General features: G+C 30.1%; 1 protein-coding gene across 1 annotated transcript in view; it reads left to right on the forward strand.

The window, feature by feature from the left end:
- The first annotated feature begins 12,761 nt into the window (after nucleotides 1–12,761).
- LOC100576025 overlaps nucleotides 12,762–13,990 on the forward strand; it is a 10,053-nt gene continuing 8,824 nt past the window's right edge. The window contains exon 1 of the mRNA XM_003241347.4: nucleotides 12,762–13,077. Coding sequence (XP_003241395.1) covers nucleotides 12,981–13,077 — 97 coding nt within the window. The 5' untranslated portion in view covers nucleotides 12,762–12,980. The remainder of the gene's footprint in view (nucleotides 13,078–13,990) is intronic.

Below are 13,990 nucleotides of genomic sequence, written 5' to 3' on the forward strand. Positions count from 1 at the left end.
ATATTTATTTGTAACTCAAAAAAAAGTTAATTGGTAATATTAATATATTATTATTGTATGTGAAGATTACTATATTTTTAGATTTAATATGTTGTATTACATACGTATTATTACATACACAAATATATAAAATAAATATACTTATCCATATAAATATATTGTTCATTTATTACAGTGCCGTAGCCAGAGGGTGGGCACTGGGGCACATGCCCCTCCCCGAATTTTTTTTAGCATGTTTTATATTATATTATATGTTTGATAAAAATTAAAAGTTAAGGCTGTCAAAGTGAACCATTTTGAATGGGTCAGATTTAGGAAATATTGTACATCCATCGTTAGTACAATATCTATGCGTGTAGTGACTGATCATTAGTGTGTGCGAGTTCCCCGAACCCTTTATGTAATTTAAGATAAACGACGGCTAAGATTCTTGAACCCCAGTAAAGTACATGCGCGCAGTCACGTCACTATATTTTGTGATAAAAAAATGTTCAACTTACATGTACCACAAAACTCCTAAAAAGTGGAAGACAAATTCACCCAGTACCAAAAGCCCTTTTGGCCATTTTAATTTTGAAAACATATATTTGAATTCCTTAATCTCTTTTCTAGATTATGTAAGAAATGGATTTATGATCTGTAGTATTGTTTAATTAGTACCTATTATAGTACCAGAGTAATTTTTTTTTTTTTAAAAATTCAATTTTACTTTTGAATTACTAAAAAAAAAAAATCGCTTCCAATAAAACACACAAAAAGCAGAGAAATTGTTATATTTTTTTCGAAATTAAAATTGCATTTCTGGAAGTATATTTTTTTCCGCTTATTGGTCTAATTGCACGAAAAAACTACCAGCTTTCAACAGTCCTAATATATAGTCTTGTATTTTTGTTGGTAAATTTTAATAATATTCGAACCAAAAATGGAATGTTTTGTTTACAACACATTTTGATATAATGATAATAATATTGATTAATACATTAAACTATGGTTTACAATAATATTAATACATTCTTATATTAAAATGTAGCCAATGTATAGGTACCAATATGTACCATACTTGTTAAAATAAATATAATTTATATTATATTATTTATATATATGTATAGTCATAAAACGAGTAGTAGATACACTATGAATAAAGGGGTCATAATTAGATATTCTAGCATTTCAAAGGCTAGAGAAAAAAAAATTAAGTGCCCTCCCCCCCTCCAACATTTTCCTGGCTACGGCTCGGCGCTGATTTATTATAATATAATTATCACATAATACTTGAGTCTATGAGTTTTTATGATATAATGTAAATGGAATAATAAATCTATAGTTATTACCAAGGCTGGGCATTAACGAGTTAAAAAGTTAATTTCTTTTTTAACTTACCTAATTACTTTTGGTTTTTCATTAACTTAACTATTAACTTATTAAATTTCTTTTTTAATTAACGTGAAATTAACGAATTAATTTTTCATTTTAAGAAGTAAGTTAAATTTATTTATTTTGTTTTTAGTTTTATTATAATACACTATTTCAGTCTATTTCGTTTTCATGTCAAAAATATGTGTATATTTGGGGGACAAAAAATATTTTGGTGGCAAAGCCCCTCTAGCTCCCAACGCCTATGGTCAGGATAGGGCCGTTGTTATATATCTGGGATAATGGGTCGGACTCTACCCAGTCTAGCCCTGTATGTTACTAAGTGCTATTCCACTCATATTAAAATATAGGTAGTAGCTAGGAACATAAATATAAATTTGAAATTATTGTTAATAGATATTATACAGTATTAAAGGTAGGGGCCTGGGAATTCTTTACAATTTGTGCACTCCAAAAAATATTGCTCAAGTTGCGACTATGAATATGTTATGATATGCATGACCCACTGTTTTTAAATTGTTCTGATTTTGACAAAAAACACAGATCCATTTAAATTCTTTAACGTGATAAAATGATGGGTATTGCAACTTGCACGTTGAAACGTTTAATAACTATTGATTACGTCAATAAGTCAATCCAGGTGACTTAGAACGATGACCTTTAAACTACTCGAATAGATTCATTATTGTTAATTAAATTCTGTAAAAAATTACATGGTGTATTGGTGTCACACTTCCAAGGAATAGATTGAGCAAAAAAAAACAAAGTTTCAAGTAAATTGAGGTATAAATAAAATAAAAAGTACTTGTTCCGAGTCATGAAGTTTTCGGGACTTAAAACATTTGGTTATTAAAATGCAGATTGCATTTAATCCTTTGTGAAAGTCCGCTTATTTGTTTGGACATTTGGTTATATACTATTGGGTAAACGGATGTTTCATCCACGCCTATGATTAAGATAGGACATATTTTGGCTCCCAGGAGGCATATTAACATAGGTACTGTACATTCCTACACGACTGTTGCTATCAGATTTTCCGATTCAAATTTTCCGCGATTTTTTGTATAGTAATTATTATCGAAACTATATTATGATATCAGATTATTTACTGAAGTTTTATTTCGATCAAAATCATATTATATTTTATATTTTTTTATAAGATTTTATGTATTTGGAGATATGATATTTTTTAGTAGTTGCCTAGGTAGGTTCTATGAATTGTATTAAAAAGCTATGGCTTTAATAATAATTATTACACAATAAAACCGGGGCAAATTTGAATCGGCCAATCATAGAGCAACGGTCGTGTAACAGTGTGCACTGCAGTAGTGCAGTACAGTATGTTTATATGCCACCAGGAGTTATTATAGACGTTATTTAGAGCCATGATATGGCATAGCTTACTTATATTATTTAAAATTAAATTTGTCTGATAAAAATTAAATTGTAGGCGATGAATTTAAATAAAAAATTATACTAACATTTAATATTTTTGAAAAAGAATAAGTAATTTTATTGTAATTAATTTTAATATGGTACCAATTGGCTTTTTTAATATAAAATAAATAGTGACTGAAATAGTGAAACGTAAATCATTATGTACATTTATTTGTATTGTACCTACTTAAGTGTATTATATTTTTATATAGGTAGTTTACTTATATTATTTAAAAATTAAATTTGACTGATCAAAATTATATACTGTAGTTAATATCTATATTGAATAATATTTTAAATATTTTATATTTTATATATATAAACTAGCTGTGTCTCGAGAAGCCATTACTGAGACATGATGTGAAAACGACACTACGCACGAACCGTTCCAATTTGTATTTGAAAAAAAAACATATTGTGATGATAACGATTACCGATCGTTTCGCTAATAGTCTTTCGGTCGTTCAACGAATATAATTTATTACGTTAAATTAATGTTGTAATAAATGTATTATAATTACACGAGCAGCACCAAAGACGACATTAAAACGCTGGCAAATTTTTCGTTGACAATAAAAACCGATAACTTATATTATTACGATAAAATATATGAATAATGAACTATAAAAATCATAATTATTATTATTATATTGCATTATGACTATACGTGAAACAACACTACCTATCTTAAACGAGGACGTTCTTTTTAACACATCAACCAATTAACAATTATATCGTTGAAACTTGAAGTACATGACGATCCCTATTCAGATTAGAATATTCACTCAGCTTTCGGCTATATGTCGACAAAGGAAACAGTTTAATTGCATAATTTCAGATACCTACTTTTTATCGGTACGGCCGGGAGGACAAAAGTTAAAGCAACAAAAAATGAACTTGATTAAATATTAAATAAACTTTTTAAACAAAACTCGTTTATTTTTTAAAAGCAGATATTTACAAAATAGCTCGTTAAAATTAAAAAAAAAGTTAAAATGACCTCAGTCTTAAAAATTCTAGCTCGTTAAATCCAATCCTTGGCTGCTGGTACAGTATATTATGCGTAGTATACACGTAGAGGCCGGCGTACTTTCGAATTCTTGCTGATGTTCCTTTATTATTTTATCACATTATCGTATTTACAACGACGACGGGCAGTAATATATTATATAGTAATAATACGATGTTCTAGCGGCTTATTTTTTTAAGCCATAACCGTAAATTATAAAAATAATTGTTAATCGATGTAGTTTTTCCGAAAAAAAAAAACAACGACAACGACAACGACAAAACGAGTGCAACACGACGTCGCTGCCACAACCGGTAAAGTAATTAGATAAAACGTCTTTACTTTTGAATATTCGAAATAATTATTATGACACAACGTTTATGTAATTTTCACACGTCATCCTCTTACATCATTAAGAGGACATGATACCCGCATGTGTTGTCTCCGTCTTACAAATGCGTAACAGCAAATTTTACGCTCAGCAGAACACGTGTAGCTCCGTTAATTTAAGAATTAGAGTGAATTGACCTCTTATAAAATCTAAAGATAAGATTATTATCTAGGTAACCTCATATGCTTTTTGGTTTTTAGTAGGTATATTTTAATTTTAACGCGATTAAACATATCTTCAGTATAGTCGACTCGACTCGAGCTAGGATATATTTTTATTATATAATTAATATTTATACATTTATTTATTATAATATTAAATATATACATGTACCTACCTACAGACCGATACTACAGTGTTAGGAAATATCTAGATAAGTTATCTAGATAAATTTCTACTCAGTTATCTTTATTTTCATCTAGATAAAATTCTAGTTATCTATGAGTACTTATCTAGATAATTTATTTAAATGAACTAAAAAAAAATTTGAAAATTTAAAATATTTTTATTATTTTACTTTAACATTTTTCTATTTTTCATCTATTACATAGAAAACACGTTTAGTAATATGCATTATAATACCATGATTTTAATATTTATTAATATCCATTGTTTGTCTGGAATTTTACATCGTAAATAATGAGAAAACTCAAAAATAGAAATATGTAATGGGCATATAATAGGTAAGATTGTAAGAACAACTAATAATAGCAAAAGCAAAAACATCTATCCCTGCTACCCGCCGGCCACCACCGAATGATGATGGTCTCATTAACTGATACCCGTTTCATAGAAGTGTGTACAAAGTATGAAAAATAATTATTATTTTAAACCGACAAAAATAAACCAACATTCATGGATATTGGACTCACAAGCATAATAATATTATAATAATTGTAATTTATTACAATTTAATATTTATAAAACCCTATTAGAATTCCCGGTTAGGGAATTTTTAAATTATGTATTTTTTTTTACCTGTAGACTCAAGTAGGTATCCTGAATATTTTCAAAATTAAACATGAAATTATCTCATATTTATCTAAATAAAATTTAGTATAATTATCTTTATCTGTATCTAGATAAAAATTATTACAGTCATCTTTATCTTTATCTAGATAAATTATTGGTTATCTATTCCCAACACTGCCGATACAGTGGCTATATCGTGTAAATTTATGTGCCAAATCAAATATATAAATACCAATACAGTTTATTGAATCAAAAAAAACATGTAAATATATAAATAAAAAAATGTAACGTTTCTACGCATGTATTAGTGCCTGTATATAGTAATACCTACGCGACGTAAAGTGGTAAAACTCAACTTTTCTAAAAATTTATCGATACACACGCGCGACGGCGGCACTCGATTTGCACGTTATGTCCTCCGCGGTGGGCCCGCCGGGAACAAAGTACGGCCGCGCGCTGCCTGTAAATTTAGCGGGGAATGCGAATAAGGTCCGAACGGGGATGCAGGAAGTCCTCAATGCGGGTAAAGATAAAAAATCTGAAGAAATTTATATCTTCATACATAAACTAAATTATTTATACCGAACATCCATTCCTAATAATTGACGGAGGCAAAACCATAGAACATTAGATATAGAATTCTATCTCTCGTGAAGTCGATGTTAATGAGTCGAGATTTTTGGACAGCCTTGAAATAGTTCGTAACTTCCTTCTTACCGCTAAGCTTACGACCTCAACTTTACGCCCACTAAATAAAAAAAAAATACCTTGGAGGGGTGAATGTCGCTTCTATAATGTTCTATGACAAAACGTCGCCTAGATTTTTGGCGTGGTCGAAACCGCGAGGAATTCAGTGGCTTCATACTATTTGTAAGCCAGTCGCCAGTGAACTACTTTACAGCTCTAATAGGTGTATAAAATATAATATATATTGTCATATTGACTAATCGGATCACACGCATTTAACTCCTATGTTAATTAATCAGGATCTACAGTATAAAAGTGTCAAATACCCAAATTTACAATTAATATCATAATTTATTCATAGATTTGACTTAAACTACATATTTATTATAGCTATTATAATGTAAATAATGTAATATTATTCATCTAATAATCCTTATGAAATGTAATAAAATATGGATTAATTGAAAAGAAAAAATTGTATGATAATAATATTTGGAATGTGTTAAGAGGAATGAGGTGGTTTGTGATATGGGGGGGGGGGGAAGAATGTCACGGCTTTACGATTTTATAGAAATTATATTGTGCAGTTTGAAATATTAAGTATAATAGTGAATAGTGATGGTTGTTGGGCGGGTATTTTCTTATATACCTACGGTCTACAACCGACACGAATATAACATAATTTATTATAAGTAACGTATTTTTTTTCTTTTTCAGATCTTCGAGAACACAGCACCATGCACGTGACTACGTGACCCGTAGAAGGTTTTTATTATAATATAATAATATATTACATACATAATGTTCGCTGACGTTATTCTTCTTAAACGCTGCGGGATATTTTAACAACCCCGTGCCGTTCCGCATTAACGAAGGTCTGGGGATGAAATGATGTTATAGAATATAACTATATAAGTATTTTTGTGTCCCATATATATTCGGTGGGCACACCACATGCCACAGCACCTACCCACTATAAAACTGCCCACACACATACATAATAATAATATATAGGCGTGGGTATTGTATTATGCATACTATAGGGCAGATGTTTTTTTTATATGACCAATTGTATACTATATAGGTACAGTTTATCGAAGGTTTGGGACTTTTTCCACTATATATATCCTTATAACTGTATAACAATATAACAATTACAATATATATAACAATATGCTTGAAAATATTAAAGGTACCTACAACTAAAATTGATTTTATTTGAAAAACCTATATAAATTTGCTCGTTGCCGGATATTAGCTAGCATTTGGCCAAGCAACTATTATACATAAAAAATGGCCTTCATGAAGTCGGATATGACTATATGAGTAGGGTGACTATAAAATAAATACCTAATGATAAAATAATATTATACTATAGTACAATAATAAATTATATACTGGGATGGACAATGTCTAATGGAATAATAATAATAATATAGTGACTGTCGAAAACGTCTCTTCAGCCGAGATCAACAAAATACCAATATTCTATAACAAAGATAATAATATAGTACCGTATCGGTTCACAGGACCATGGTTTAGTTTATACCTATTACTTTATATCGATGTCGATAGTGGCAATGATTAACGGCACGATTTGGATGATGCGATGTCCGGATTATACAATCGAATAATCGTATCGAACTTGGCAAAACAACACGGTCACTGACCAGTGGCTATCATAGGGGTTGGAGGAAGTGTGAACCCCCCACGTAGAGTGTCAACAACTCCTATTTTTAGTCAGTATTTTATAGCAATCTCAAGATGTAGCCATTTAGGAATAAAACCTAAAATTTTTATTTTTTGTTTTTTTCATTGAGCTAACAATAGTCGATTACAATAGTCGTATAACGAGAATCGTAATGGACATGTGCTCGTAAGTTCATGCATCTGCATGTTTTTTTGCTGACGCAGGAAACATGCTAGCTGAGATACAAATCCGTTTCATAACAATAGTAATAATAATATGAAGTTTGATAGTGCATGTTTTTGCATGTTTTGGGTGTAAAGGCATATTTGGCATATAGTCGATTTTTTACAGTCGTTAGTGCATATTATTTCATAAAAATATTTTTTAGACAAATATTTGAAATGTTTCTTGTTTCTTATTTACTTTCCTGTTAACAAAATTATAGTGTTTCGATTTATTTTTATTCAGTGAGTGTGTGACTACCTAATGTCCTAGTACCTACATACTTATTTAGATTTTATGCGTTTTACGAAATATCGCGGAAACAGTGTACCACTACCATCCTCCACCGTATAAAGTGGCAGCTTCTCACCAACCAGCATTTATAATTTTGTACATTGCTACACTCTACAGTATAGTTTTCTTACACTCGCCGATGAGTTTAATCGTATGAGTCGTATGCATTTATCCATTCAATTTCCTGTTTTAGTGTTTTCATGTGAGGTATAGGTAGGTTACTACTGTACACATTATTCATATTTTATTTTAACAATGCCGAAAGAAAAACAAACAGTTGCGGGCCGTTTGCAAATTTTGTGGAGGAATTTGAATTTTTTTAAATTTATGTATTAATTCTTATTATTTTAAAACTTTTTCATGATTTTTTTACATAATGCATATTTTGAGTGCATAATTTAAAAATGTTAGAGCATATAAATGCATATTTTCGAACTTTTTAGTGCATATTCTAATGCATATTTTGACAATTTTTAGTGCATGAACGCATGGTTATTTATGCATTTTTTAGTGCATGAAGTAACGAGCCCTGGTAATGGATATCAAGAGGTAAGTCCCTAGATTATTATGCTATGCTCTTATGCATAATAATTTAATATAGTAAGAGGACGTCGCTCCCGCATGTGTTGTTTCACACGTAAGACATAATATTTTGAAATGTTCATAATTCACTTAAAATTAAAATATCGTAAAAAAACTACGAGAGAACACAGATATTATGGTTACTTAAAAGTACTCTATTGAAACTAGTGAACGAAAATTTGGTATGTCGGACGTGTGTAGGAAACACATCCGGACGGAAACAACATAATATGCGGGTGGGACGTCCTCTTATTAATATACGGAAAACCAGAATACGAATACCTACTCATCATTTATCATAATGTGGTATAACTATTAATTTACAATGATATAATGAACATGAAACGATTTTGCAACACAATCATTAATCATTTATTATAAGGACAGTCCGCAGTCGTCGATATCCGATAACCCGTATATTAATATTGGTTTCCACAAAAAAACAGTGGGACCTCAATAACTCGAAATTCGAGGGAAAAAATATACTAGATAAAATCACCCCCCCCCCCCCCCCACAAGACAAAAACCTAAATACGCCACTGTCGTATTGTATGAAGAATTTGAATTATTAAAATTAATTTAAAATCATTATGTATATTATGTTATGACTTATTTATATTTTATACCTATATAAGTTTCAGGGTGTTGATTCCAGAGTTATATAAAATAGAACATGATAAATTAATTAAAAACTTAATATAAAAAATATTATGCTACAGTCAAATTTTTAGTTTTAATCACGGTTAATATAACAATCTGAATTGGTTTTAAATTTGATTATTAATTAATTTAATACATTTATTTTTATTTGACAACACTTAAAATGAACTTGAAAGAACGACAATTTCCGAGCTCATGTTGTACGAACATTATTTTACAAATTTTATTATAACCAAACTAAAAGAATTTTGGTGTCGGACGCCAACGATTGATTTTTAAGGGAACACGAAATGTAGGCACTATCATTAGATTATAGTTCATAATTATGTCAAAAAGTCTAAATTATGTTTTTATTCGACAGTACATTATATAGATACTAATATATTATAAGAGAAAAGGAATCATTTTTCGCGTTGAAATACCACCCCTCCTGCACTCTATTCGGCTGACGATATGACGTCGACGAATAAAATATTATAATTATTTTTATTATTGCCTCATGAAAATAATAAAATTGTACGTGGTCGGCGGCGATCGATGAACATGCATCGCTCAACAATGGCGGCGGTGGTGGAAGAACACGTACGAGCCGCCGAGCCGGTAACTGGTTAGTTGTGGTAGAACGGTACGGTGGTGGTGGCGGTAGTTTTCGCCGCCCGATTCACGTGAACGTCGTTTGCCACGGGGCATTGCGCTCCGATAACGATCGTGTGGACAAAGGCCACCAGCGTAATCTTGGGTTTCAGCCTGTGTCACCCGCTTTGGTAATTTTATTGTCACCGTGGCGCAGCGTGGGGCTTGGTTGTACCGCACAGTCGGTACCGAAAGGTGGCTGTAAAGGACAGTAGACAAACCCGGCACAAAGCCGTATACACGATTCGTGTTTTGTTACATAGGAATATTATTCTAATGAATTCTATATCTTAATGTTCTTAAACGCCTTTTACTTATGTCGATTTTCAAGCAGTATTAATATTTTTTTTTTTTTTTGAAACGGTTTTAAAAAGTATGATCAAGAAAATGGTCATAAATATATAAAAATCATAAATATGAAAATATAAAAAAACAACTGAATAAAAAAGTATTTCTACATTTATGAATGTAATTAAAATGTATTTAAATACATTCGGCCAAAGAGATACTATAAGGGTGATACAGGATTTTTGGGACACGTTATATATTAAATAGGTACGTTACAGTTAAGACCTAATAACCGTTAAACCTAGTTTTAATTAGACAATACCTACTAGTTTTTATTACCCCCTTTCGTCAAAACTGATTTTAAGTTTTATACACAACTCTTGAATATAACATTTTTTTCAGATTAAAAAATATAAAATCACTGGTTGGTCATTTTATAGTATCAGTGATCAAAAATCAGGTACCTACACTATTGGAGGTTTGTAATTCATGATAATAATAATTAGTATAAAAATGGCACAGAAGGTATATTTATAAACACATATTTTGTTAAAAATAGATACTTATAACTGAACTGTGCCTATATGAACCGGAAATAATATTTCCATTGCTCAAAAGTCTGAAATTATATTTAAGAAACAGTATGGTATATGGTAGAAGTAAATTACTGTACTTATTAAATGTGCTTTAGGATAAACAATAATATTTATATAAATAGAATAGTTACAATTAGTATTCAATTAATAGATACTTCTAACATATAATTATTAATTTATGGGTATCCTAACTATTTATGTTTTCTCTCATTTATTTTACAAATAAATCAAAAATATGTTTAAGCTTATTATTTATGACTTTGATAATTATTAGATGTGTTGTTATATGATACTCTAGAGTCGTTTTAATTGCATGGTTGTAAAAATATAATCCATAGTTAATTTATTAGATGAACTAGAAAATAAAAAAATGATTACTAATTTATGTACAATTTTTAACAATTCAATATATTTTTAGTTAATGTTTTTAATAAATAAATTTATCTATAGTCCAATCCTTTTATTATGTTTTTAATGATCAAAGTAAACATTAGTAGTAGTGGTCAAAGTAAAATATTATCTTCATGACTTTAAGATTGAGTTTCTCTTTAAAAAAACCCAACTGCTTGTAAATAAAAATTAATTAATAATAAAATGTATAGAAGTTATTAAAAACATAATATTATTTGTTTTTTTTTTGTTTATTAATTGTTATTATTAAAGGCCACAAAATCTAAATCCTATAAATAGTCATTTCGATAGAAATATTATTTCAGTGAATCTTGCATTGAAACTGCCGCTCGATAATTTAAATCGTAAAATGTAACGTTATCGCTGGGTGGACACATAATCTAACTAATCATGACATGATATTATACGATTTGAGGTGACTCATATAGTCATATGGTTTAAATTTTACAATGTTTTTTCCAATCAAAATATATTATACCTAGTAATTATATTAGTCATTATTCATAAGCAACATATTCGAGTAGATAGTTAACGATATTATAATTACAAATGTGTAAGTGTTGACGTATTGTAGTTATCTATAAGGCTACACGACTATAGATAGGTACACACGAAAAAACATTTGTTATGGACTACTTAAACAGCAGTCTTTTAATTATTGTCTAAGTTCACATTTCTACGAAATTACATATTAAAACCAAGAATAACGATTTTAGTTAATATAATAAAATAAATTACATGAATCACGATAATATCATAAGATATACCTACTTAGTAAAGTCGTAGGCTGACAGACTGTCTTCGCTCAGAAACGTTTTGCGTACAATGACTCCTAGACACCTAATTTACATCAGAGCTTTACCCACTTACTGATGTTTATTTCCATAGTCACATTAACAATAAAACAGATAATACATTACACATTATATTGGTAGGTAATATTAGGTATAGCCTATAGGTTAACATATTATATACACCTATATTATAATATAATAATAATTGTACATTATATCATTGAGTATAATATATAATATAGGTACCTACTTTATATACCTACCAAGTGATAATATTATGTTCATAGTAACATTTTGATTCAAATTTAATTTAACTATTATAATTAATTAATAATTATAAATATTAGATATCAAATACCTACTTAAGTATAAATGTTTATTAATATATAGTAGGTAGATTTTATCGTTTTATATAATAATATATTATATCGATTTTTTTTTTTTTTTTTTTTGGTATCTTAGCCTTACCATCTGTGTTAATTTAGGCACACAAACACATAATTGTAGGGTGGGCGAGCCGATGTGTCGAATGGTGGAGTCAATGATGCCATTTCTATAGGTAGGTATGCAGCTGGTAGCGGAAACGACTATTATACTCCACGCATTGTTAAGAACACGTCTTGTTCCCCGCCTAAAACCAGTTTTTTTTCCATATTAACTGCCCTTGTCATGCCCATAACGTGCGCAGAGTATACCACCACTAAGGCTAACGAGACGGCATATGAAATAATTCGAGGAGGGTGTACACCGTGTAACAGTGACCAGTGTGCATTCCGTTTAGCGCCTTGTTCCAGTTCACCAGTGCGGCATTTCACTCGTGACCAAGCTTCGTATAGCACGTTTTTTTTACCTTTATCTGGATATCTTAATTTTTTCCACAGTTTTTGTTTGGCTGAAATTTTCTTAGTTTTATCAACTGGCCTGAATTTACAATAACAACATGACGTCGATAGTTGTGCTGATTATATCGATTTTCACCATCATAGCTGTTACCGGAGAGGCAGTAGACTTGCAAACCGATAAGAATTTGACTGAAGGTAAGTACCTATTGTATTAATTACATCATTTTGCTTATTGTTAGAATTTAATTGCTATTATTGGTATTCATATTACGGTTAGGTATTATTTATGAATACAAATCTTACAAAATAATTTCATGAAAATTTACGTCACTAGTTAATTTTTTCCAGTAAATTAAATATGAACAATTTTTATATCAGTCAGTCGGTCTGAAAATTGACAATTACATAGGTATTCAATTCAATTTGTAGCAAATCACATAATCATTGTTTTTAGGTCACTTATTCAAATGTATTTTAGTTATTGTGTATTTAGCGGTTTTATGATGAACAATTTTATAACGGAAATACCATCTGTAGTCTCTACCCCAATTTGTTTTCATAAGAAAAAAACTGTCGATATTATTTTAGTTTAAATTTGTCAGTTAATGTTACCATATTACCTATACATAAGGACGGTGCTTGTAAAAAAGAGCACAAGTCAGTTTTGTAGATAATTTGGCGCCAGATTGACTGATAATTTGCTATCTCATTGTCACGGACTAAGATATAGTGGACAGGCATCAACTAGGTTGGGGGGTAGTAGAGGAACGGTCCTCAAATGTTTTGACACCGCACCTCTCCAATCCTAATAGGCCGCCGTAAGGTACAACTAGGTCATGATTATCAAATTCTTTATAATTGTGAGCTAGGGGTAAAAGCGCTCCTACGCCATCTAGTAACAATTAACGTAACTGATATTATATATAGGTATAATTTACATAGAACAATCATTATTATCATTGTGTTTTATATTTTACATGTATAGATGGCGCTTTTACCCCGAGTTGTACTTTTAAAACATTTGAGAGCCACTGATAAGGTAGTCGATACCACGGACTAAGATATACAGGACTGGACACGAGATGAATATTGTGGTTACGAAATGTTG

Source organism: Acyrthosiphon pisum, chromosome X, assembly GCF_005508785.2.
Source record: "Acyrthosiphon pisum isolate AL4f chromosome X, pea_aphid_22Mar2018_4r6ur, whole genome shotgun sequence".
NCBI classification, from domain to species: domain Eukaryota; kingdom Metazoa; phylum Arthropoda; class Insecta; order Hemiptera; family Aphididae; genus Acyrthosiphon; species Acyrthosiphon pisum.